This window comes from Amblyomma maculatum, chromosome 6 (assembly GCF_055883805.1).
Source record: "Amblyomma maculatum isolate TAMU_Amacu chromosome 6, ASM5588380v1, whole genome shotgun sequence".
NCBI lineage: Eukaryota > Metazoa > Arthropoda > Arachnida > Ixodida > Ixodidae > Amblyomma > Amblyomma maculatum.
Genome location: NC_139349.1, coordinates 38,999,635 through 39,024,896, shown reverse-complemented (window position 1 = coordinate 39,024,896; position 25,262 = coordinate 38,999,635). Strand labels below are relative to the sequence as shown.

Here is a 25,262-nt window from a genome sequence, read left to right as displayed (position 1 = left end):
GAAAGAAGAAAATAATGGAGAAATGATGCCTGATCGAAGTGCACCTGACAGGCGTAGACCTGCCAGTTTACCGTGCCACAAGGAGAGAGAAAAGTGCTGGTACATGCCATGGGCGCCGAAGAAAATAGAATTAGAAACGTCTCGAACAAAAAAAAAAAAAAAAAAAAAAAAAAAACCAGCCTTGTATTAACCATCTACCACCTACCAAACTCGGTGACGTAGTCCCACCAGAGCGCGCGGCAGACGAGGAAGCGCAGCGCGGAGCGTGGGGGTCCGGCGCGGGCCACCTGCAGGATGCTGTGGCCCTTCTCCCAGTTGTCCATCACGACGGCCGTCCATGCGGACATATAGCCGGCCACGACCAGCACCAGCCCCAGCAGGTACTTGAGCAGGTCCTTGTCCCGGACGCACACGCGATGTGCCTTGCGCGTCCGGAACTCGGCGAGGATCCTGCAAGGTTTTACTCGTCCCGTCAGCCTACATCACAACACGAACATCGATGCCGTCGCCGACCTCATTTCTATTGACGCAGGTTATTTGGAGCGTCATAAAACTCACAGGCAGGGAGGCAAGACTCCTACAAAATGATGGGAACAAGTTTAATCTATAAATGTTAGGGACACGGCATCAAGTTTAATTAAGAAAAAGAAACATGCTCGAAGTTTATAATTTCATATTTTGTATTAACGACTAAGTAGTGCGAAGAGAGGATAACCTAATGGTCGCTTAGCGTAACAAACTGGATTCCAAGGGAAGGAAAGCGCCGCAGGTGGCGGCAGAAAGTTAGGTGGGCGGAGGAGGCTAAGAAGTTCGCAGGGGTCAAGTGGATGCAGCTAGCACAGGACCGGGTTAATTTGAGCAATATGGGAGAGGCCTTTGCCCTGCAGTGGGTATAGTCCGGCTGATGATGATGATGATGTTAACGAGGACGTTTTGTCGATTGTTAGTAAATATCTGGCAGCGTTTGCAGCATTGCTGACGCGAAATCGTCGCTACTGAGCTATCTTAATGAGTGAAATAATTTTCAGACATGTTTGGTACCTGCTAAAAACATTAGTTCGCTCTCATGTACTCACTTGAAACAGTTAGCGGGAGAGAGCAAAAGGAAACTTCAATGCACCTCAGGAGGCTTTGGCTGCTATATGGTGTTTAGGCTCAAATGTCTGACAGTCGCATGCACATTCAAATTGAACAAGAGGTCTCACCTGTAAATCTTCAATAAAAGCGCGCCATAGAGGACGATGAATCCTATCTCGCGGAACCAAGGCTCTATTAAACAGGTCGTCGTAGTCGGCTCGAAATAACGTATTATGATCTGAAATAAGCAGAATAGAAAAAAAAGAACAAGACAAGCAAGTACGTGAGAATAAAGAAACATTTGAATAGAAAAAAAAGAACAAGACAAGCAAGTACGTGAGAATAAAGAAACATTTAGAGTCTGAACACAGTTTGAACACATTGGCTGGACTTTCCCAAGACATTGAATTAAAGTGTAGGGCTTTTAGGCAGTTAATTTGGTTGACTTATTCTGATACGAATTCAGAGATGTCACGCAAGCTTGAAGTTCCTACTCGATAACACTTAAGAAAGGCATCGAATTTTACCCACCAAACAAATGGATTCAAATAGGACATGTCCTCACGAGATACATTCCCGCTCTTCGATTACGCATTCCAGGGAATACTGCGGTCCATATTCACACTCTTGTCACGAGAGAAGTGAGAACAGCAAGCATTCTGCAGTACTGTATTGCACATGGCGCCTTATAACAATTATAAATCCCCACCGACTCCAGCTCTCAACTCTACAGAACATGGCCAGGCCTTTCAAGTACCTGTAAGGGACGGCTTCTCATACCAGACAAACCAGGGCCCCGGTTCGTCTTACAGGGGAAGCATGCCAAAAAGCTCCTTAGTATCGCGAACCCTATTCAACATTCGACTCTCACACCTGGCCAAACAACTGGCCACTATATTCAACCTACGTTACACCGCCGGATAAATCCAGATTTTGGCAGAGAACAAGTGCCAACACGAACGCAGCCAATCCATACGCAGGCACATGACAGGAAAAAATATTCAGTGAGCACCAATACGTCGCGTACTATGAATTCGTTTACACGAGAATTCAGTAAACTGAAGACATGCGGGACTGCGTATAGGGCAAGACGTGTCAGCTAATCAATGCGCTGGCAGGAATAAAAGTTCTGTCTGCCTTTCGATATGTTCAAACCAATCAACGGCAAAAATCAAATACTCCGAAGCTGCTATCATCACCTTGCATAAACTGCCCACCACTTCCCCATCCAAACCTTCACTGCCGGCTCCCTGTCACAGGCCCTTTTCTGTCACTTACTGAACTCCGTAGGTGACATCGAGGCTTTTAATCTCCAAACGGGACAAATGGGTAACTCAGCAGGCTGCAATTATTCCCATAGACCTCCTGTCTATCACAGGTCACTCTATCCCAAATCCAAACATTTTTAGAGCCTCCTGCGACAGAATGTGGGCCGCATCAGACACGAGGCCGGCGCAGGGCAGAAAATTATCATCATCCACCACTTCCGAAACATAGCGATATTTAGATTGGGGCGCTACGTACTACCATGGATGCAGCAGCATATACAATCGTTGCCCTGTCCCGACGGAATCTGCCTCACACACACACTTTGGGCCCGCTCTTTATCTCACTACCGACGTTTGTCTCTAGTAATGCTCCCAACCGTAGGTGGTCTGCTGGATGCTGCGAAGTTTACTTCTAAATCGCGCGGACGTACTTCAGTTCTTAAGAATTTATTACAGCAAATCAGAAAGGTAACCTTCCATCTCGCTTCCGCGAAGAGCTGATGGACGCACTGACTGAACTCACTCTAACACAATAGAAGGTAACTAGCTTACGCGCCACATGGCCTCTTTACAATACCCAGCGTCCAGACTAGAGATACCTCATTATCGAAAGCAAACCGACAAATACGTCGGCAGCTTCAGAGAAAGTCGACTGTTCCATCACCCTAACGGAACGGAACCTTCTACGCAAAATTCAGCTTAACATCCTTTATACAGCCGTAGGACACATCTGCACCGACCGTCATCATCCCATGCCTTCATGCCCCATTTGACAGAAAATGACGTTAATCTCTCTCAGTGTCTCTTGGAATGTCCACCAGTCATATAATCACCACATTAGCCCCAGCCACCCACTAAATCCCGTGCTCCGGAGAGCTTGGCTTGATTGCAAGGCCACCTGTTCCTTGTATGACAAGCCCTCTACCAGCTTCTCGCCTGGCACAAAAGGTTTGTGATACAGTGTATCGCTGTCTCTCTTCTCAGTAACAGCGAAGAGCGCCAAAAAACGCCCAGCCAACTTCTGTGCACCGGCAAGCTGTTTAAAATGAATTCCGCATAGCAATTTTCGTTAGCAAAAAAGAAACAATTTTTTTTTTCTCGCTAAACTCGCCTCAAGCTGCAATGGTAATTTTTTTGAGCGCTGACAGTAGACGTTTGGCATGCTTGGTACTTCTAGCGTTAGGTAAAGGCGTCGAGGAGAAGTTTGTCGCCAGTTCAGTGGCTTTGTAAACAGTGCCACGTCAGCAGTGGAAAATCTTGCTACGAGAAGCTAGTACACAAAAGCGTAAAATACAGTTTTGTTCACGCTCATAAATATTGAGATTTTCAGGAGATGCGAAAGCCGAGCGTCTGCTTTTCTATATGGTGATAGTACATGAGGTATAGCTTGGGTAAAACGTGCCATGACTCAAGGTGTTTTCCTTTTTACAGAGCGCGTTATCAAAAAGCAACGTTTCAAGCCTTTCACCTCAAGTGGGGCGAACCCCAGATCGAGGGAAAGGTTGCACCCCCTGCATCACCGGTGCGTACCCGGAGGCTCTGGGACCAAATCCCGTCGTACCCTCCTTAAATGAGGCTGAAACTCAAAGCACTACGCCACCGCTGCCGTCGGCTGCGCTTTTTAGCATCACAGATCAGCTGTCCTGTTCGTGACGCAGCGGCCTCAGTACAGCCCTCGGCTAAGAAAACGACCTAACGTACAGTGCCTGTTTCATCGCTGCAAACTCAAATAAAACTGTAAATAATTCGCCAGTAAACAAAAAGAAAAAGAGTTTTGATTAGCAGTGATGACAATTGCTATGAAGCGTTAGTAGCGTACGTAATTGTCGCCTTCTTGTCCCCCCACCGCTTCATTCAGAAAGATGACCAGACAGTAATATCACTAATTATTATTACGAAACTCCTCCATGCATACGCACCTCAAGTTCAGAAACATTAACAATTCTTCAAAGTATTAGTTGAAATAGGGTCCTTATCGCAAGTGCAAAAAACGGCCATTTCTTGAGCATAGCTGGCGCTTGACAACCTCACAGATAAATCTACTTTGGTTTCGTCCATTGTTCAAGTAACAGCAACACACTGCTAAACAAGGGACATCGATACGCAAAGAAATTATCGGGAAATCGAGGACGAGTGGGATCTTTTAATTAAGTTTGTTAGCTGGGAGTGTCACCGCCAGCGCGGTTAACACACAGCTTCACATCGGCTGCCTCCATTCTTCAACGCCAAGTGCGAGCAGTGGGCAGAGCAAACGATCCACTGCAATCTGCCACGCTCCCCGTGCCACGTCACTGCGACAGCGCTCCTTTATCACCGACTCCAATCTCTACCCTTCTTTCCTGCCAATTTCGGCTTGTATGCTTAGCTCCCCAAATCGACAGTCCCCGCTTTGCCCCGCACCAGACGGCGCCCTCGCGTCGAAAATGAGACTCGCGCCGCTCTTCAGCGGCAGTACTAGGTCGCATCTTTCAAGCCGAAAGTTTACTGTTCGCATTAATGTCCCTCGTTTAGCTGTCGTCGCCCGCCTTCTCGGTAAGCTCTCTCTCAACCGAAACCGCTCGCACTCACGGTTGCTTTTGTACTTTTTACTTGCTTGCACACCCGCATGCTCCCTTCTCATGTTTGGCTGAACATGATATAAGACAGCGCAGAGCGGTGATTCCACTTCGACGAGCGTGTTTTGTTTTTGTTTGATGTAAGGAATGTTTATTCGCTCGCGCATGCGCCTGGGCGTGTGTTTGTGTGTTCTGAGTCGGTTGTGTTCGCGGCCGACCTCCCTTTCATTCCCTCCCGGATGGGATCTGGAGGCAAGCGTGGGTGTATAAAGGGATGCCCGCCTTACCGTTCACGGTGCCGCGCAGAACACGGCCCCCGGAACCATTCAATTAGAGCTGAACACGTCCGGTCCGGAGCCGATGGTGAAACTGCACGGCACGTATTCCTCCCCCCACTTCCTCTTCCTAAAAGCACAAGCGCACAGGCGATTGATCGATTGTCACCATTTGTTCTTTTGCCCTCCGACGACCGATCCTCCCGTTTGCCGGTCATGTTAGTTTTCGCCGCAGTCGAGGTCGGCGTTTGGTTCGAGCAAAGAGCGCTAATCAGAAAAAAGAATCTGCAACAAAAGTTTCGCTTCTTGCCGGAGAGGGGAAAGAGAGAGGAAAGGGGTAGATAACGAAGCAATTGAGCGACAGGGCTTTCTGAATGGTGCGCGCGTGGTCCCCATCCTCCTCTGTCGGTCGCGTTTTATAGCCCAAGAAGGCAATGAAAGTCAGGCCAGTGACCGAAAAAAAATAAAATAAAAAGCAAGGCTCGGTGACTGCGGTACTCTCGAAGCTGTTGCGCGAAACTTTATCACCTCAGTAAGCGCAGCGCAGGCAGCAGCGAAAATGGTTGCTGGCCAACGGTCGAAAATTGTCAGTGCAGTCGCGACAACCGCCGGAAAGGAAACAAAACAACACGCTGAAATTCTTCCAGATTACTGCCTTGGAAAATGTTTCTATAACGAAATGGTACTAAAAATAATAGTTATGTCGCATGTCATATAATGAGAGATCTCATTAAAAAGTCTGATTTATGACAACATACTTTGAGGAATGGTTATAGAGGTGCAATATATATTTCAATACATCTAGCCACGAGAAATCTGCCAGAAGTAATCCGTCATTATTAAACTATTATTGCACGATAGAAAATTTAACACTTGAGAAGGAAGAATTTTATTGTTACTCTAGGCAGCAGTGCAATATGTTCGTTACTGCATTAATGCCTCACGAGCTCTGATTTCTGAAGGATCGTTCTTTGCTCATACATTCGTTCGGGAATATTGGCTGCGTTTAACTTGCGAACAGTGTTGGACAGTTAATTCAGAAGTTTGAGCTAGGAATAGTGAATCGTTAGTGATAATTATAGATTGACAAATGAGAGTTCAATTACATGGGAAACTACCGATAGTTTCGTCTTTAGCCAACATTGGTTACGAGTATTGTAGTGACTTTATGCCGGGATCATCTGCCCCATTCAAGGGTGTTAACAAATAGGCTTTTCGCGGTACTCTAGAACGGAAGATTTTCAAAGCTCCCACGTAGCGATCAATACATTGTAGTTTTGTGTTGGATTTTATAGCACATAGTCAACTAAGGCCATCATGCGCCAAACTCAGGGTAAAGCAGCTCTTGTTAAAAATAACTAACTGTTTGTTTATTAGCTTTACTTCTTTAAAAAAATCAATGATAGAAGAAATTTCGACAATGGCATTCTCTCCTGGCAAAAGACTTGGATCAAATGGAATGTGTTTATTATAGAAACCCATAAAGTGTTTCCTCCTTATTTGCTGATATTTCGTGCATGATATTAAAACGTGGTGTACTGTCAGTTGTTAATTGCATGTCTCACATGTAGGTTTTTCTTGTCCGAGGAGTATGAAGTTGTGTGTGAGATGTGTATGTCCGATGCGGAGGCGACACAGGATCACTTAAAAAAAAAAAAAAAGCGCTTTTTATGACTGGATGACTTCCATTCTTGAACAATAGGCTTTACTAAGTGTAGCTTGTTATCTGTTTCATTATTTATTTATTTATTTATTTATTTCCAATACCTCAAAGACCCCAGGAGTACGGGGTTTTACATGAGGGGTAGGCTTGGCAGTATTTAGCAAAAGAAGTTTTCAATGGCGGTTCTGAAATGGCTTGGGTTAGAGTGAGCGACGATGTCAGCGGGAAGATCGTTCCAGTCGATGGCTGTCCTTACAAAAAATGAGTTGAGGTGCGTTGTCGTTCGGGCATGTGGCGGATAAACAGCAAAGGTGTGGCTGATGCGACTGGATGTTCGATGAATCGGCATGATGACTGCTGTGCTAGATGATAAGGCATGATAAAATTTATGAAATAAACAGAGTCTGGATATTTTACGGCGTGCTTGCAAGCTTGGGAGACCGGCATTAGCTTTTAGATTAGTGGCGCTAGTATTACGAGAATAGTCAGAGAAGATAAATCTAGCTGCACGGTTTTGTGTTAATTCAATGGTAGATGTCAAGTTTTGAAGATGCGGGTCCCACAATGCGCATGCGTACTCCAATTTGGGCCTTACAAGGGTTACATAAGCTAGATGTTTAACAGAAGAGGGTGCCTGAGCTAGGTTACGCCGAAGAAAGCCAAGTGTGCGGTTAGCATCGTTAGTGACGGATGTAACGTGAGAATGCCATGTAAGATCACTGGAAATTGTGACACCTAAATATTTCAAAAAGGATACCGAGGAGATAGTGGTTCCGTTTAGTAAGTAGTTGTACGAAGAATAGTGTTGGCGTCTGTGGAAGGTAATTAGGGCCGTTTTGTTAACATTTAGGGTCATTAACCAATTTCGACACCATTCCTCGACTTTTGCCAGATCGGCCTGAAGAGCCAAATTATCATTAGGGTTATGTATGGGACGGTAAATGACACAGTCATCGGCAAAAAGGCGGATATTAGAAGAGATGGAGTTGGGTAGGTCATTAATATAAATAAGGAAAAGAAGAGGACCAAGTACGGTACCTTGGGGTACACCGGAGAGAACAGGGGTGAGGCTGGAAGAGTAATCGTTAGCGAGAACAAACTGGGAGCGGTTAGTAAGGAAATCTTCGATCCAATTAAATACAGATGCATTTAAGTTAATTCTTGACAGTTTTAGTAATAGTCGTTTGTGGGGAACCTTGTCAAATGCTTTTTCGAAATCTAAGAAGAGTACATCAGTAGGAATATTAAGGTCTAAGTTGGAACTAATGTCGCTTAAGAACAATGCAAGTTGCGTGTCACAAGAAAGGCCTTTCTGAAAACCGTGCTGATTGGGATGGAAAAATTTGATGGATGTTAGGAAGTTGACGACATGTGAGTAAATAACGTGTTCTATGATTTTAGAACATACGCTTGTGAGAGAAATGGGGCGAAAAGTGTTACCTGAGCCCTTCTTAGGAACTGGAACGATCTTGCCCACTTTCCAGTCTTGAGGGACTGTGCCAGATGATAAAGACTGCTGAAAAATATGTGTTAGGATTATGCTAGTTATATGCTTGGTGTTCTTCAAAACCTTTGTGTTGATTCCGTCAACTCCTGACGATGATGTGAGCTTCAAAGAGTCGATAATTTTTGCTATGCCATGAGGTGTAAATGTGATGTCCGTCATGTTCGGATGAGTTAAAATGGAAAAGGGAGGGAGGTTTGCGTTAGTCTCTCGAGTGAAAACCGCACTGAAAGTACGATTGAGGGCCTCAGCAATGTCGCCATCAGATAAAGGAATGCCTGACTCGTTAGTTAAGGAGACGCGTGTATTTGAACGTTTTGGGTTAATAATCCTCCAGAACTGTTTAGGGTTGTTGCGGATTAATAAAGGTAGTGTCGATGAAAAGAATAATCGTTTAGACTTTACTAGGAGCGAGCGAAAAAGTTTTAATGTAGAATGATGCTTCTGCCATGCACATGGGGTGTTAGTAGGTTTTGCCGCTCTGAAGTGTCGTTTTGTTTTGTTTTTTAATTGTTTAAGAGATGATGTAAACCAGGGTGATAAAGGACGGTCGCGAATAATCTTCACAGGTATGTACTTTTTGATTAGGTACTGCATTTTAGTTTTAAACATTGACCAGTTTACATCAACTGAACGTTCTTTAAACTCAGAAAGGAATATGTCGCAGAATTCTTCGAGCTCAGTGTTGATAGATATGTAATCACCTTTGTCGTATAATGATATTTTTTTAGTTCTAGCGTTCGGTCGTTTGCGCATGCAGTTAAATGTTCCGTGGATTACTATGTGGTCGCTAACGGCGTCAAGATAACTGAGGGAAGAGAGATTATCGGGATGCGATGTTAATATGAGATCAAGTATGTTAGAAACGCTCGCGGTGCTTCTAGTTGGTGAATTGACCATTTGTGATAATCCAAATGTTAAACACGTGTGAACGAAATGACTTTCAATGGTTTGCTTCGAGGTTGTAGCTGCGAGATCGGACCAGATAATTGACGGAAAATTGAAGTCACCAAATCCCATGAAGCCTGCCATTTAGCTCTTAGTTTAGTCATTATAAATTGTGTGCAGTCTTTACGGGGTATGTTGACGTGATTTATTTCAGTGTTATATGCGCGCGATGCACATTCGTCCGCTTTTTCATTCCCCTTGAAATCCCCACGTGGCTGGGGACCCAGCATATTTTTATAATCTGTCCTTTTTTTATCGGCTTTTACGACATTTTGGATGATATCTCCAATTAAGGGCTCCGTTGCATTTTGGTGGTGCAGTGCTGTAATTACACTTAGAGTCAGAGTACATAGCACTGTTTTTATGTTTTCTTTCATAATGTTTTCAACCGCTACAGAGACTGCATAACATTCCGCAGTGAAAATTGATGAACATTCAGGTAGTCGCACTGTTAGTTCCCATTTGTCGTGCGAAACTGAATAACATTGCCTACAACTCTCAAGAAGCTGTATATGTAACTCATGTCAACGCATTCAAGGTGACTAGATCTGACGCTAATCCAGCATGACGTACGGAGGTGGTAGCTGAACCGAAAAACGTATACGTTCGCTAAACTTGCTGCAGGGGCTGATGGCGCATCCGTAGCTGAAAAAATAAATATTGAATTAGTCCCTTAAGGTGCCCCGAGATGAAAAAGTTGAATCTGTTTGCGGTGCATAATATATTAACGCGCATTATTCGATTATTCATAATTACGGCTCAGTTGGGCTTGACTATTCGCAATATTAAGCTTTCATTCCACAGGAAACTGAGAAATCGCATCTAGTAGTATGGAGCTTTGGTAGGCTGCTACAAGTCTTCCTGATTAGTGTTTAACTATACAGGCAGCCCTAACGACGCCTTTCGTGAGATAACGGCCCTTCATTTTGAGCGCCGAGGGTTCGACGTTCGCAATGCACAGTGGGCCCTTATCGCAACCACTGTGGAACCAATACGCGATTTAGGAAGACGGCGTGGACCATAATAGCATGGCCGTTGAGAAAGACGAAGGAAATTTGCGCGAAATGTTGGCAAAGGAGGAGGTACGGCGCATGCGCACTTTGGCCAGGTATATGCAGCGTATGCGCGCTGAATCTTTTCTTTCTTTCTTTCTTTCTTTCTTTCTTTCTTTCTTTCTTTCTTTCTTTCTTTTTTTTAAGAAGGAACTTTTTTTTAAGAAGGAACTGCGACAAAAGGCGGTTAGGCCTGACGGGGTCACAGTTCCCCATCTTTCTTTCTTTCTTTCTTTCTTTCTTTCTTTCTTTCTTTCTTTCTTTCTTTCTTTCTTTCTTTCTTTCTTTCTTTTTAAAAAAAAAAAAATGAAAGAAGGAACTGCGACAAAAGGCGGTTAGGCCTGACGGGGTCACAGTTCCCCATACAGTTCACAGCAGCGCGCAACACGAAAAACAAACGATAACAGAGCATTACTGCAAACGTGGTAATTAAACATACAGGAGTAAAACCTAAAAAAAGAAACAGTGTACACTATACACTCAAAAAGAAACGACAGCATATGTATGGCACACAAAACACGGAAAAAAGAATTTGTACAGTAAAATAACATGATAAAAATTCGCATTTGCCAAATACAAAACTAGACTAGAACAATTATTTCACTTCGGAGAGTATCAACTGCTTTTTTATGACTCTTTTAAATCTGCGTTTAGAGAGATGGAACATTGAACATAGGGATGGGTTTTTGAGAATAGTTGGAATCTAGTAATTAAGCTTCTGTTTACCGTAATTTGTCCTTGTTTTTGGGACGAGGTTTCTGTGTTGCCTGAGAGGGTACTTAGTAAGAAATCGGTTAGGAGAGACGGAAAAAAGCCTATTGCTATGGATATGTTGTAACAAGCGGTATGTGTAGACTCGATTAGGTTGAAGTAGATTATGTTTTTGTTATAGAGGTGATGTTGGTAAGTGTTCCGGTCTACCATGATAACCCTCAATAACCCTCAATGTCTATAGGTTTGTCCGTAGAAGCCCATATACTGTTTTAAAAAAGAGGCGCTTTGGTTTAAATGCCTTAGGCCATTAAAGACGTCGGGATTAAAGTTAAAGTTACTCAGGCTATGAGGGACGCAGACACAATCAGCTAACTTATAGCCCTCATGTCTGATTTGAAATTTCCTAGCAGCGTCCGAATTTCGTACTGTCAATCTGTTGCTAATCATTTCGCGCGCAGGACCTTACATAAATGGAACTCACTTTGAGTACCTGGGCTTATATATTTCGAGTTTCGCGGTAGCTAACAGAAGGAATGTAATCCACGCTTGGTAATTACAGCAGTTCGATCGAAAGGGAGAAGTAGGAAAAAAAAAGAGAAATATGTGAAACAGGGAAGCTGCTAAGTGCAGGCACCGAGACATCGCTAAGGTTTCAGGAGGGCTCCCACTGAAAGGATCAGTAATACAGTTCCGAGAGCCCTTATTAAGATCTACGGATTAGAGCCGAAAGCCACGATGTCTTGCCGGCGCTCGATTTTCGAAAAAAAAAAAAAGAAAAAGAAGAGAGGGGCTGGAAGAAAAAGAAACAAGCGCGACCCTAGAGACCGAGGCCGCGAGGGGCTCTATTAGGAAACTCATTTCATGATGCGGTGAGTCGCGCAAGGAAAGCGGCGACGTGAAGATGAAAGAGGAATATATGCCAGAAAAGCAGAAAAATCGTGTAAAATTGCTACTATAAGCAGCATTTTCCCGCAAAGTCTCAGTCACTTGCAGCAGGATTATTCGCAGAGCCAGCGGGCTCATTTGGAAGATGAGACGGCAGCATCGCAAGGAAAAGGAAGCTGCGGACAATAAATGAGCGAAAACACGAGTGACTTGCGCAGCATCGATGTTAGGCTTGCATCAGCCAACAACTGTGCCCATCAACTGAAGAGCCGCGTCAAAGTTCTCAGTAGCGCAGTGGTACATTTCGCTTTTATTCAGCGAAGGTCTTGAGTTCGTTCATTCGTTCCGAGACCGAGAGATTCGAAGAGCATACTTTGATTACTTCTTTTTTTTTTTTTTCGCGGGTGAGGTGTGATTGTGCGAACAAGGAACAAAATTGCACTCATGGTCGTAGTTGCTTGTTGAATGACTCCACTGCTAGAACCCACTAGTGTCGTGACTGAAGGGCTCTCGCCAATGCTCTCCCGCATTCTTTTTGGGCCGCCGTGCAGAGCGGTCTTCGCGTTGGCTCCCAGAACACTCGTTCCCTGACGTTGGCCACCTTCGCTGCTCTGGCTCATCCCCATCTCTACCAACAGGCTATTTCGCAGGTGCCGTCTCACAAGTGCTGAGTCCATGCAATACCGGATTGAAGTTCTGGTTATTTCTTAGCTGGCCAGTCACAGCTCCCTCGGCCAACCACCCTGCATCACACCGCCAGCTCGCATATCTCATCGCACCGGCCATCCACTAGTAGTTTCATGCCAGCGCGCCCGCACCGCCACTTTTTCTGCATCATTCTTTCTTCGCACTGCAAAACACTGTAATGGCCTTCCCTACGATGTTGATGCCATCACCTGCCGATCAAGTTTTGTTAACAGTTTAAATATGCACTTCATAAATATCATGTAGGCAATTATATTCAATCAATGTTTGTACTCCCACCCCTTATGTAATACCCCCAATGTGGGGTCCTTAAGGTAATAAAGTGAAGTGAAGAAGCTGGTTGCGACGTACGCGTACGACGCTGACTGGTGGCAACTTCCGCCATGATACCCTAATATCTGTAAGAATTGTGAGTGAGCAGTCAGGTTTCACAGGAAAGGGCTCCAGCATACTGAAAGAAAGGCACGCGGCAGAATTCATTTTCTTTTTCTTTTTTTGCGGGCGAGGCCCACCGTAACGTTTTATTACGGGGAGAGTGCGGCAATGTCGGCCCCTCCTTGAATCCGTACCTGGAGGAACACATTAGGGATGGCACGCAGCCGGATAGCTCTCAAAGTCCTCCGTCGTAGTCGAAACTCTGCTTACTGTTAGCGTGTTGTTTTTCTACTCTGCTGTCTGCAGCTTCGTAAACTGCTGATTTGGATCCCAGCTTGAGATGCTGACACTGTGGCTGTAGTTCCATTTTCCTTGCGGAACATTTTCTCCGGTACGCCGTAAGTTTTAACAGCCACAGCTATTCGGAGTTCAGATGCAAGGTCACCAGAACGTGCGCTTGCAGCACAAGCTGGAAGAAACATGTTCCTAGATCACCACTATTCGACGCATGTTTCAATCAACTGATGATACCCAAAAGAAGGCAAACGGGGGAATTTTTACCCCTCCTCCCTCCAATCTTGAAATCAATTACCTTGCGGAGGCTGTTTTTGACAGCCTTCTGGATAAATGACGACGGCAAAGGGAGACCTGGGGCAGCAGCAGCAGCAGCAGCAGCAGCAGCGTTTGGGGCTTTGTTGTTCGCGTGTACACACGCACACAACGCAACAAGAAACTCCGCCGGATCCGCTTTCGTGGAACGGCTTCACCGGACGCGAAAAACACCGCCGAAACGGAGCTCTTATATTTGTTCCCCGAATACGAAACAAAAACAGGAATAAGGCCAAACGCAGTAAACGCATCGGAGCGCGCGGAGCCTTAAACGCGCCGGCCATTACACGTGTCTCGGATATCGAGCGGATGCGAATCAGTCGCATTTGATTTCTGTGGCGCCGATGCAACAAGGGCCGAGGAAAAAAAAAGACCAGGAATGAAATAAACCCGCGGCGCTCCCGAACTGCGGGCCGTTGTGCGCAGCTGCAGCTATCTCCGCATGAACGGCTGCCGATCAGCATGGCGCTCCCTTTTTCTTTCTGCCTTCTTTCTGCTTCTGATTATTTCGGCTTTCTCGGCTGCATACATGAATGTATACATGGTACATGAATGCATAGAGAGTGGCTGCTTCGCCATGGGAGTGACTTCGAGGTTTTCCGCGTGGCCTCGTGCTAAGGTGGGTCGCTGTCGAGTGTTACGAGACCCCTGGGGTTCGTCCATATATACCCACAGTAGCAAATGCTGACTTCGATTTCTAGGCCATCACCTTTTCCTGCCGTGGTGTTAAGCTTTCGAGCGTTGACCTCTCCGTTCCGCACAGTGACCTCGTGTTTTAGTGAACGGATGCGGTTCGGCATGGCCAGTAAGAAGCGTCGAACTGAAAGTTATCGAGCTGTCAATGCTAAAAATAGCGTATAGGTAGAGAGGGCAAGGAGGCGCGTAAAAGAGCGCCTAAAAATAATCTGTACAAACTGCAATAAAAGCACGCTATTCGCCTCCCGCGAAGATAAGTCTAGTTGAAGTTACACTTGCTCATTCGCCGTGTTTTGCTTAGCGCTCTCCAAAAGTGAATTGGACGCAAAGATTGACGGTGTTTTCGTGCTATGGTATTTAGAGCAGCCTATGCAGTTATTCGGTTGTTGCGTTGTTCCATTGCCTGCCCAAGCACGTGACCTGGACATTTCATTTCAGAGGTTAATGTGCCGTTACCCTTAAGCTGCATTGTTCCACTCTTTCTCGCGCCATGAGCATATAAATATTTCAGACTTAATCGCTGCCTCTTCTAAGTGCGCAAAATATACAGCCATTTTCAAATTTTGTTTGCGTTAACAATGTAGTTGTTTGGATCTGGTTTTGGGGGTTCCTTATATAATACGTATGCCTTAAATATGCATTTAGATTAGTTTTATGAATGTGTTCTCATAAGTCATAGTACTTACGTACAGTCTAGCGCGATTTGAAGGTTATCGCGCAAGCGTCGACCAGCCTAGCACTCCAGGCACCTGGCGGCCGGGTTTGGAACCGGAAAAATTATGATTTTGCACCCTTCTCTCCCTCTTTCGCTGTTCCATACAACAACCATCACCCCCACGACAAACTCACCGCCCTTTTTCTCTATTCTAAGCTTTCCATTTGTTGCGATAAAAGGAACAGCAAAAAAAGTGAGGGAAGCTGGCCTGATACCTCCCTCGCCTCGGCAGAGAATTCTGGGCCATGGCGCTGTTCATGTTCCCGGTCGACGCTCGCGCGATAACCTTCAAATCGCGCTCGACTGTACGTATTGTGTCTGTTGGATTTCTATATTAAGGCGAAAAGCTTTCATGGCTCATACTGTCGGCGCTCGTTCGTCCGGTCACACTAATGACGTCACCAGAAAAATAAAAATCCTGTCTCCACTGGGAATCGAACCTATATCTCTTGGAGCATCAGTCGAGTGCTTTAACCATCTGGGCCACGCCCGGGATCGTGAAACGCGCATCATAATTTTGCATGTATACTGTTATAAACATGGTTGGAAATAAATAAATCCTGTCTTTACCGGAAATCGAACTTTCATCCCTTCGATCCCCAGCCGAGCGCTTTAAACAAATGTCAGGCCAATCCAATAGTATTCTTTTCAGCAGATAACTGATGTTTTAAAAGCTCAGTCTTGTGTGCCTGAGTCTATCGATGTATTTGAGAAAGTGACTAATTTGAAAGTTTTATAATCAGGAGTATTGCATGTAAACCTCATTTTAGCGAAATCGACCAGCCTCTGTTGGTTGTGAAATAAAGACAATAGAGACAAAAAAAGAAGAGAAACCTGCGCCATGCCCGGGATCATAAACTAACTGTGGGCGATCTTCATTCCGTCCAGGAGTATTGCCCGAGCGTTACGAGTGATGAAAGTTGTTTTGTATATTTTGGAGGTAAATTAATGCACTGCACTTTCTGAAAATTTTGCGAACGGGTTTTTGGCCTAACTTGTTTTACATGTTGCAAGACTGTGCCATAACAATCCATATATCCGTAGATCGTTCCTCTGTAGGCTAGCAGCTTTCTGATACTCATTGTCAGAAATACGCCTCATTGGTTTTTCTATGGGACTCTTAGCTAATCGTTTTGAAAAGAGGAGACACTTTAGAAGCAAAATATTGCTAAGCATCCCGAGATTATAGATCATCCCCCATCACAATGTTTTTAACTGTATCTTGCAATACCCAACAGCTGACTCACGATTAAGCACTTCAACGGTTTGCTATGGCAGCTTTAACGATACGGTGCGAGCGCAGGAAAATCATTAAAGGCTGATTTGTGCTACTTGCTCCGTTATCACCGAATTTGGAGTCTTCTTGGTAACACATCGCTATAGGCCAAATTCCCTTTGTTCAATTTGCCAACTTAGCTCTGTGTACATATGAGACATTTTGTAATTCATCGACGAAATAGCAACAAAATATTTTCTTCTATAGGAATAGAGTGGTTTGTATCGCACTGCTTATATAATTAAAAAAGGCAGATGCATAATTTTACAGCAACAGACAGAAGGAGTTTGGGATGCGGATTTGTGGGTAAATAATTGTTTCTGCTGTGCTTCGCTCTGCTGTGCCAGATATTATTGGATAGAGTACGAACACCTGCTTACGCTTTCTGTTTTACATTGACAAGCTTCGCGTGAACGCGCACGAGAGGTTATTTCCATGAACTGTGTTTAGGAATGCTCACTCCATGACTGTACCTACGGGCCAGACTCGGGAGGTCCGCTCAGTTTCTCCCATAATGAAGCTGCATGCCAGGTGTCTGGCCAGGTTAAGCGCTGCAATCATGAATAACGTCTACATTTCTTCCAAAAATTGTATTTGAAAAAAAAAAAAAAGGCCTATATCCGCACTTTGCTACGCTTTTTCATGAGCCTTTCAACGCATAGTACAGGTGTTCACACCGGTATGCATACCTGGCTCTGACATTACCCTGTCTCACCAAGATCGATTGCACCATCGCCAACATTCGATCCACTTCAATGTGTTGTTCACGTGAAGCTCTCGACGCTGCGCAAAAAAGGATGTTATCGAACTTTCACACTATGGTGGTCCCTTTTATATTAGTGTTTGGACGCTGAGACACGCCGAAGTAGTCGATTTTTTGCTCAGAATCAAGTCATGCAAACATTTACTTTCATAAAACGTGAGATATTTTCGGGCTGCTCGACCAATATTTGGCGCAACTTTGCTCTAGTGCATTCTGGATGGATGCATTCTGTGTAGAGCGTATACATTTCTCAAAGGGTTATTGACAGGGGGTTATTTGAGACCAGTGGAAACGATTGTTATCCAGTTAGCAAAAATCGATTCACCGTTTTCGGGTTATAGTGCAGCTAGCCAGCGCTTATATAACGCGTTCTAATACAGTTATGCCTCATCGCGAGATAGTGGGAGAAAGAGGATATCGAAAAGCACTGTCCTGACGCTGATAGTTTCGTGACACGTTATTCCGTTCTCTCAGCGGTGTTAGCGTGCCAGATGAGAAATATCGAACAAAGGGAGAAAGTTTACGAAGATAAATAAGAGGGTAAATAATTGCGCTAGTTGTCGCCTGTTCCCTGGCGCGGTGGATTGTGGTACATTCTTTAAATCTTAAAACGGCGGTTCAGATCCACTTCCATTGAGATTTTTTAAATTTATTGTCTTTTATTTTTATTTTAAATACAAATAACCAAATGATTTACCACATTCTCCGCGTGCGTTACCATTTAGGTTGCATTATTCAATGTTTTGATTTCAAATAGGAGCAACTAAAGGTTAACTGAGCCGGAAGCTAACCAGGAATGTTGGGGTAAGGTCTGCATAAAGAAAGTAACAAAATTGCCATAAATAAAGGTGTTATGTAAGGAGGCACGATCTCCCCAGTACTATTCACAGCTTGCTTAGAGGAAGTATTCAGAGACCTCGAATGGGAGCAGTTAGGGATAAGGGTAGATGGAGAATACCTCAGTAATCTGCGATTTTCTGATGACATTGCCTTGCTAAGTAACTCAGGGGATGAACTGCAAATAACGATTGATGACCTAGGCGAGAAAAGTAGAAAGATAGGCTTGAAAATCAATATGCAGAAGACTAAGGTAATGTTCAACAGCCTCGGGAAGGAAAAGCAGTTTACGTTGTAGCGAAGCACTGGAAGTAGTTGGCGAATATGTCTACTTAGGACAGGTAGTAACCGCAGATCCGGACTATAAAAAGGAAATAACAAGAAGAATAAGATTGGGATGGAGCGCATTTGGCAAGGACTCGCAGATTATGACTAGCTGCTTACCGGTATCGCTCAAGAGGAAAGTATACAGCAGTTGTATCTTACCTGTACTTACCTATGGGGCTGAAACGTGGAGGCTAACCAAAAGGGTTCTATTTAAGTTGAGGACAACCCAGAGGGCTATGGAACGAAAAGTGGTAGGGGTAACATTAAGAGATAGGCAGCGTGCGGATTGGGTGAGAGAAATAACTCAAATTACTGACATTCTAGTGGAAATCAAGAAGCAGAAATGGGCATGGGCAGGACATGTAGCTCGAAGAGAGGATAACCGATGGTCGCTTAGGGTAACAAATTGAATGCCAAGGGAAGGAAAGCGTAGCAGGGGGCGGCAGAAAGTTAGGTGGGCGGATGAGGTTAAAAAGTTTGCAGGGGTCAAGTGGATGCAGCTAGCACAGAACCGGGTTAATTGGAGAAATATGGGAGAGGCCTTCGCCCTGCAGTGGGTATAGTCAGGCTGCTGCTGCTGCTGCTGCTGCTGCTGCTGATGATGATGATGGGGTAAGGAAACGCTCGATACAACGTTATTTACAGCGCTCACCGCCTTCCCTGCATGGCTCTGATTTATACATTTTGTGTCATGTTCAGACACCTTTGAGTCGAAATCATTGCGTTTAACATGCTGATAGAAAAAAAGGGGGGCAAAAGAGGAAGTTGGGGTACTGTTTCAAGCTACAGATGGGATTATAGTTGCGGATTCTGCCGGAAATCGTTCCACTACAACGACTTTTAGACGCTAAATAAGGCCCGAAAATCAGGCTCTGGCTAATGTGCATCGCTAACACACACAATAAAACATAGTAATCAATCGTCAACTCCTGATGCCTCCATCTGGAGTCCAGATACGAGCCCTGGAGGAACTTTAGAAGAAGGCCTGATACCTCCTTTCTACAAGACTGGCTTCGCGCGGGTATACCGTGTCCTGTAGTGAACTGTGACGGGCTTCTATCTTAAAGCGAAAACCAAAGGCTCTTTTGCGTTGTAAACGGGACCGCATATTTGATAATATTCTGTATCGCCGCACACACCGCATGTGGAAGCTAACGGAGACTACGCCAGGCCTGTTTTACACATCTGCGTAGGAGTACGAACAGAGCTCGTGAGTATGCAATGTTGTAAAGTGGCTTAGAATATTTTTATTAGTCTTGTTGGGCGAACAGCACAGGGATCTGAAATGGTTAGGCGCTGTTTCTCTGGACATTTGCTTTTAATAGTAGGGACTTATCTTGGTGGATTACTTGACGACGCTCTATGGAGCTCGAATATACGAGTCACAATCAACGAGATGTGATACCGTACACCTTTCAGACGTCGCAATTATGGTTAGTGACGACCCAGATCCTCGCAGTTTCCCTGTTAATAAACTTGTTAATTGGCAACGACGCCTCGATGGTTAAACTTGCTCTGTTCTTTCGTGAGCCACCGAGAAAAACTGAATTCTTGAAAAATGTCAAGCTTTCTTGTCATACATACTCGAGTCGTGCATCATTTCTCGCTTTATCGTTGCAAGTCAGCTGAAATTCTGCTGTGCAGCCAGCCAGAGGAGTGAATATATTCGTGCCAAGATAATGTAACATTTACAAGCAAAGTAAAAGTACCAGTGTCTGCGCCGATTTATTAAGGATTAGCGCTCACTTCGCGGAATTCTCAAACAGAAAAAACAAAACAAAACAATGAAGTGAAGCAAATGGTGGTTAGTTTCTTTTATCGCATCCGCAGCCGTTTGTCTTTCGCGAGAATTTCGACAAGGCGGCGACACGAGGGCAAATTAGAGTAAAAAAGAAGTCCAACAATAAAAGCTGTCACTTCTTAGCATTCTGCGCGGCGCAGGAGTGCAGTGGCACCATATAGGCAAGGAGGGCGGGTAGAGGTGAAAAGAGCGGCGCTTATCGCCGGCACAGGCGTGTCAAGCTCGGCCCGCGCAGAGCTTGCACCGCTCGCGCGTGTTCATTCGCCGCAAGATTCCGCGGGAGAATAATGAATCACGGAAAGCGCGGAAAATGGCTTCCAGGCTGGGCGAGAGCAATTACGGCGGGAAGACAAAAGATGGCAGAGCGGGAAAGAAACAAATGCGCAAGACAGCGGGTTTTTAGGAGACCTCGCGGGCCCTCCTAATTTTTTTTTTTATGCGGTCGCCTTTGGAGGCCTAAGATGGAAAAAGAAAAAAAAAAAAACTAAATAAAGAGACGGCGATTTAGTGTAAAAAAAGAAAAGCCTTTGCGGGATTGGTGCGGAAAGGCCTTTATCGCGGAAATGTGGCGCGGCCGGCAATGAATGTCAAAGCGTGTCGCGTAACGTTATATTTATTGTTTCTTGAACGAAAGAGCCGCAGTGATAACATAAGGAAAGGCAGTTCACGTGTGGGAACGGCTGCGGCCTGAGCGTGTAAAGAGCGTGAAAATAAAAAAAATGCTAATTTTGAGAATAGACAAGAAGAACAAACGAGGAGGGAAAGGAAAAGCGGGCACAATCTTGTGGCACTTCACTAAATGGGAGAGATAAGCTAATAGGTCGATGTCTTAAATGAACATTGAAGGAAATGGTAGGCTATCTCGAAGCTTAGCTCGGTGCGTAATGGGCGAAGACACCAGATAGAAAACAGAAGGAATCAGAAAAATCTTGCGGTATACGGCAGTGTGGCATGAGAGAAGAAAGTACGAGCCGATGTGAGTATCGACCACTGTCCCCCTGACTGGGCCACCTTTTCGCCATTAAAACGGGTTTGGCTTAGTTGGGTTTGTGGGGTTTCACGCCCGAAAGCGACTCAAACTATGAGAGATGCGCCTTAGTGGAGGGTTCAGGAAATTTCGACAACCTGGGATTTCTTCAATGCGCTGTGACATCGCACAGCATACGGGCGCCTTGCTTTTCGCCCTTCATCCGATGGGCAGGATCCGATCTCGCAACGAGCGCCCTAACGACTCGTACTGTAGTGCTGTAGTTATAACTAGTTTTATTTTTCGTAGAGGTACTCACAAAAATGCCAGCGCTATGGCGCCTATGCGTGGACGTTTGTTCGGCACAATTGATATATTATTGCTTATCAGTAAAGCCAGCTGATATCGCCTCTTCTGCGCAAACCTATAGAAGTGTTTACGATGTCCTGTCCAGAAAATGTCTTCACGGGAGCTCATTTTGTTTCCCCCTCTTGAAGGCAGATTCAAATGCCCACCTCGGCTGAGACCATGGTGCCTATAACTTGAAGCACGAATTCCAAGCAAATTTTGGCTTTGGATGCGGTCAAACGAAGTTTCTGAACTCTGTCCACATGCCGATCAGAAGACACAAATGAGTCGACGACTCGCACTTTCTCCCCTGCCTGCGGAAACCGAAGCTGTTTCGCCATGAAGAGGCGTGCTTACGCCACTTCTCCCGGTTCCGTAAGAGGGGGAGCGATAACCTGCGCACCTTTTGGCCCATTCCCCGTGCCCCTGGGCAAAAGGAAATAACCACCAGGCGAGAGAGGCAGGTCCCCACCTAAATACCCCTCCACTTCAACGCACCCGGGTAAAAAGGCTGCCCTTAACGGCAGAAGCGAGCCGGGTGAAAGCACGGATTCTACGTGTCCGCTCCGAGAGAACGCGGAAGAGAACTTGTGAACGGAGGCGCGAGACAAAGGAAAAGAGGAGCAGGGAATGTTGTTTTATCACAAGCTTGTTTGTTTGCTCAGCTGAAGTTCTTATTTGAGCAGAAGTAAGAGAAGGAACAAATGACGAGAAGAAAGGAGGAAGACCCTACAGGCAGCGGCGCTGTAAGCAAACCATCGATCCGCCGGCTGGGCAGCAGGATCGGCGCCGCGACATCCAAGCGTGAAACGGCGCACTTTTCTAGGAACGGCCGAAGGACGGCTTCGAGCTCAGCTCCGTGCTTGCGCTGGCGCTTATCTGCCTCCCCGGTTTTACCGATCGTGGCCGCGCTTATATTTTTCCCCGAATCCCGATGGCCTCCACGACCCATGCGCGCGTGTGTTTTCAGCAGCTACGCGTCCGGATTCTCGTTTCGCGGACGATGAAGAGCAAGAACCCCGTCAGCCACGCGGGGATGCCTCCAATGCTGGAAGGCGACCGGCGCTTTCCCTCTGTTTTCGCCCTCCCGCTATCTTTTTCGCTCTTTCGATAGCTTGCTCTTCTGTATTTCATTTTATATTTTTGCTCGAGCCGAAACGATTATGTTCAACGCGGCGATGCGTCCATATGGTTGTTTGCTCAGGGCCGATGGGAGTGAACGCGCTCGCTCTCAGCGGAGGCGGCTCCCGTCGGACGTCTCGAACGAACCGGGACGCAGGGACGCTCCGCGCGAGAAGGGAAATAAAATGTGGAGAAAGTAAAAAGCAGGCGCAAATCGAAAGGATGTTGTTGCGGCTGACTTGTGCTCCAACGCCAGTGATGAAAGGAGGGAGTTTTCTTTTTAGTCCTTACGCACTTGGGAGCGAGGCGAGATGAAGTTCTCTCGAGTGTTCGGAGTGAGCGTTCTTTTTCCTTCTTTTTCGTAATGAGTATGGGTCTTTTCCCTGCCATATTGAGAGTATGAGACGCTGTTGTGCGAAGATGCTTATAACAGCCAGCCGGTCTATTGCTCGTGCCAGCGCCTGTGGCAAACCGGAACTCATGCAAGAAAGTTATCTGAGAGGCTTTCGGAACGCACTCGTAGGCTAAGGACGACAATGTGTGTTGTGTACCCTTAGCATAACAGTTGTTCACCTTAAAACCCGAGTAACGCAGTGCGTATTAAATCTTCTTCATTTCGGCTTAGAATTATTAGACCTCCATGTCTATATACCACTCTGTAACCGGCCGAGAGCTAGACTGACCTTGAAAGGAGCACACTGTTTCCAATAGAATAAAGCGCTCTTTCTTGCTTTCAAGTAACTGGTTATTTGTTTTGAAAAGCTCTAGAGGCTTTGGGCATTCCTGGGTCTGTGATAGCAAAAGACAAGAAAAAAATAAAAAGCCTCGTGATCGTACGTCCACACAACACCCTGCCTAAAGCCCTCTCCTAGGTATGCGCTATGTCTGAAGTGGCAAACGACTAGAATAATGTGGGAAATACCACTAGAATGCACATTTTTGGGGCTGAATGAAACGGCCATAGAATTCTGAAACGATGTCTCGGGCGATTTTTTTCATCTCATTAATGTATTTCAGCGTCTTACTGCATTTCACCTCAGTTGCAGTCTCTATGCGAGCCATAATTTCCTTATACGAATTATACCAGAACTCACGATCTCTTCGCAGTGGGTTAAGATTAATAAGGACGATCTAGTTGTGATGGGATTGCATGTATATGATGTTATGAACACGTACTGTACCGCATGGGCAGTACACATGAACAAGCAGAACTCATGAGTAGAGATAGAGGAAATGAAAGAACCCGTGTTTTCGTGCTGCCTTGTCTCGTTTATTTGGTGCGATTTGCATTCACTAATTACCCAGGTTACAGAAACACACGGCTGTGCAGTGCTTAGGGCGCTCGGCAACTGTGTCCAAGGATGCGGGATCGAATCCTGGCCGCGACGGCTGCTTTCCGGTGGGGGCAAAAAGCTAGGCGTCCTTGTACTTTGCGAGGTCAGTGCACAATAAAGAATCCCAGGTGGCCGAAATTCCCGCAGCCTTGCACTAAGGCGTCTCTCATAGCCTGAGTCACTTTGGGAAGTTAAACCCTATACACCAAACCAAACAAACGCGCGCACGTTGACTCGATGAAACTACTTAAACAGGGATGAAACACTTAAAGGGCCCTTGAAAGGGTACTTGCGGTACTATTATAATGCAAGAAATCCATAGAAGCTCTCTTGGTTGAATGTTCGAGTTAAATTCTAAAGCTTTGCGTTTAACCTATAGTTTACAAATAATTTTAAAAGGGAGCTCCTGGCCACCGATGGCAACTGATTGAAGCGACACCTCGCCGCTCGCTTTCTCTCCGATGGTGTCATCGGGGCTGCTGGGTGTGTCCGCTCATTGGACGCTCCCGAGTGACGCGGCCGAGAAGGGGTGTGGTGGAGTGCCGTCGCGACTTTTCTTCGTTTCTCGCCGGCTGGCGTGCTCTGTATTGAAGAGGGAGAGGAGGAGTTTCATTTTTCATTGCGGATATGTTAGATGGTAATGAAGCTAGCTTAAAAATGTTTGCCTTGCGGAGAGGACTGATGGAATACCTATTGCTGGTGTGCGCTTTTTATAGTTTTAGTAAATACCTTTTCATGGGCGCTTTAAAAATAGACGGGCAGCCAATGGGTCGCCCTAGGGGGCTCGCCGTCATGGGACTACGCTGAGCCCCACAGAAAAAAAAAAAAATCCTACTTGCCTGTCGTCGGTTAGATGTTAAAAACAGCTAGTATAGTTCGTTCCGATACTTTCCGCATGCTTACACGAGCCTGAGAGCATTCATACATTTTTATTCACCGTGCAAAGTGCAGTTCTATCTAGCGACATTTCGAGATAAGCTTGGATTGTAAATGGCAAAAGTGGTCACCTCTCAAAAGAAGAAGCAGTCTGACAAAAGAAACTCAGAATCAGTCTAACGCATGTAATTCACTTGCATTACAGAAGTCGAGGTACTCGAGTGCGGAAAGCCATGCGTAGATCGCAGAGCACGATTGCGCAGTTGCAGTTTGTTCGTTGCAACTCTTTCACCAGGAGCGACTGTACCTATAATATAGCTCCCTACAATGCACTAGTCAAGCTGCCGGGCTAACGGTTACAGGCTTCCGGGTTTTCCCATTGGTCGAATCTGGCGGGTGGACAATGGGTGCGTTTTTCCTTGTCCTTCGCGCGCGTGAGATGAATTCGTAGGAGCTTTCTCGGTCTCGCTGACTTGTATCCTCTTCCTACCACACTTAAGTTGTTTTTTTCCTTTTCCGTACTGAGTTCCCGCAGAAGCGCCTGTGTGATATGAGCAACACTACGTCTGG

At 45.6% G+C, this 25,262-nt stretch overlaps 1 protein-coding gene across 1 annotated transcript in view; it reads right to left on the bottom strand.

The window, feature by feature from the left end:
• smog (G-protein coupled receptor 158 smog) overlaps positions 1-25,262 on the bottom strand; it is a 139,644-nt gene that overhangs the window by 15,790 nt on the left and 98,592 nt on the right. The window contains exons 5-6 of the mRNA XM_084605558.1: positions 1,206-1,315; positions 206-450 (exon numbers count right to left, since the gene is read on the bottom strand). Of these exons, the coding sequence (XP_084461684.1) occupies positions 206-450; positions 1,206-1,315 (355 nt within the window). The remainder of the gene's footprint in view (positions 1-205; positions 451-1,205; positions 1,316-25,262) is intronic.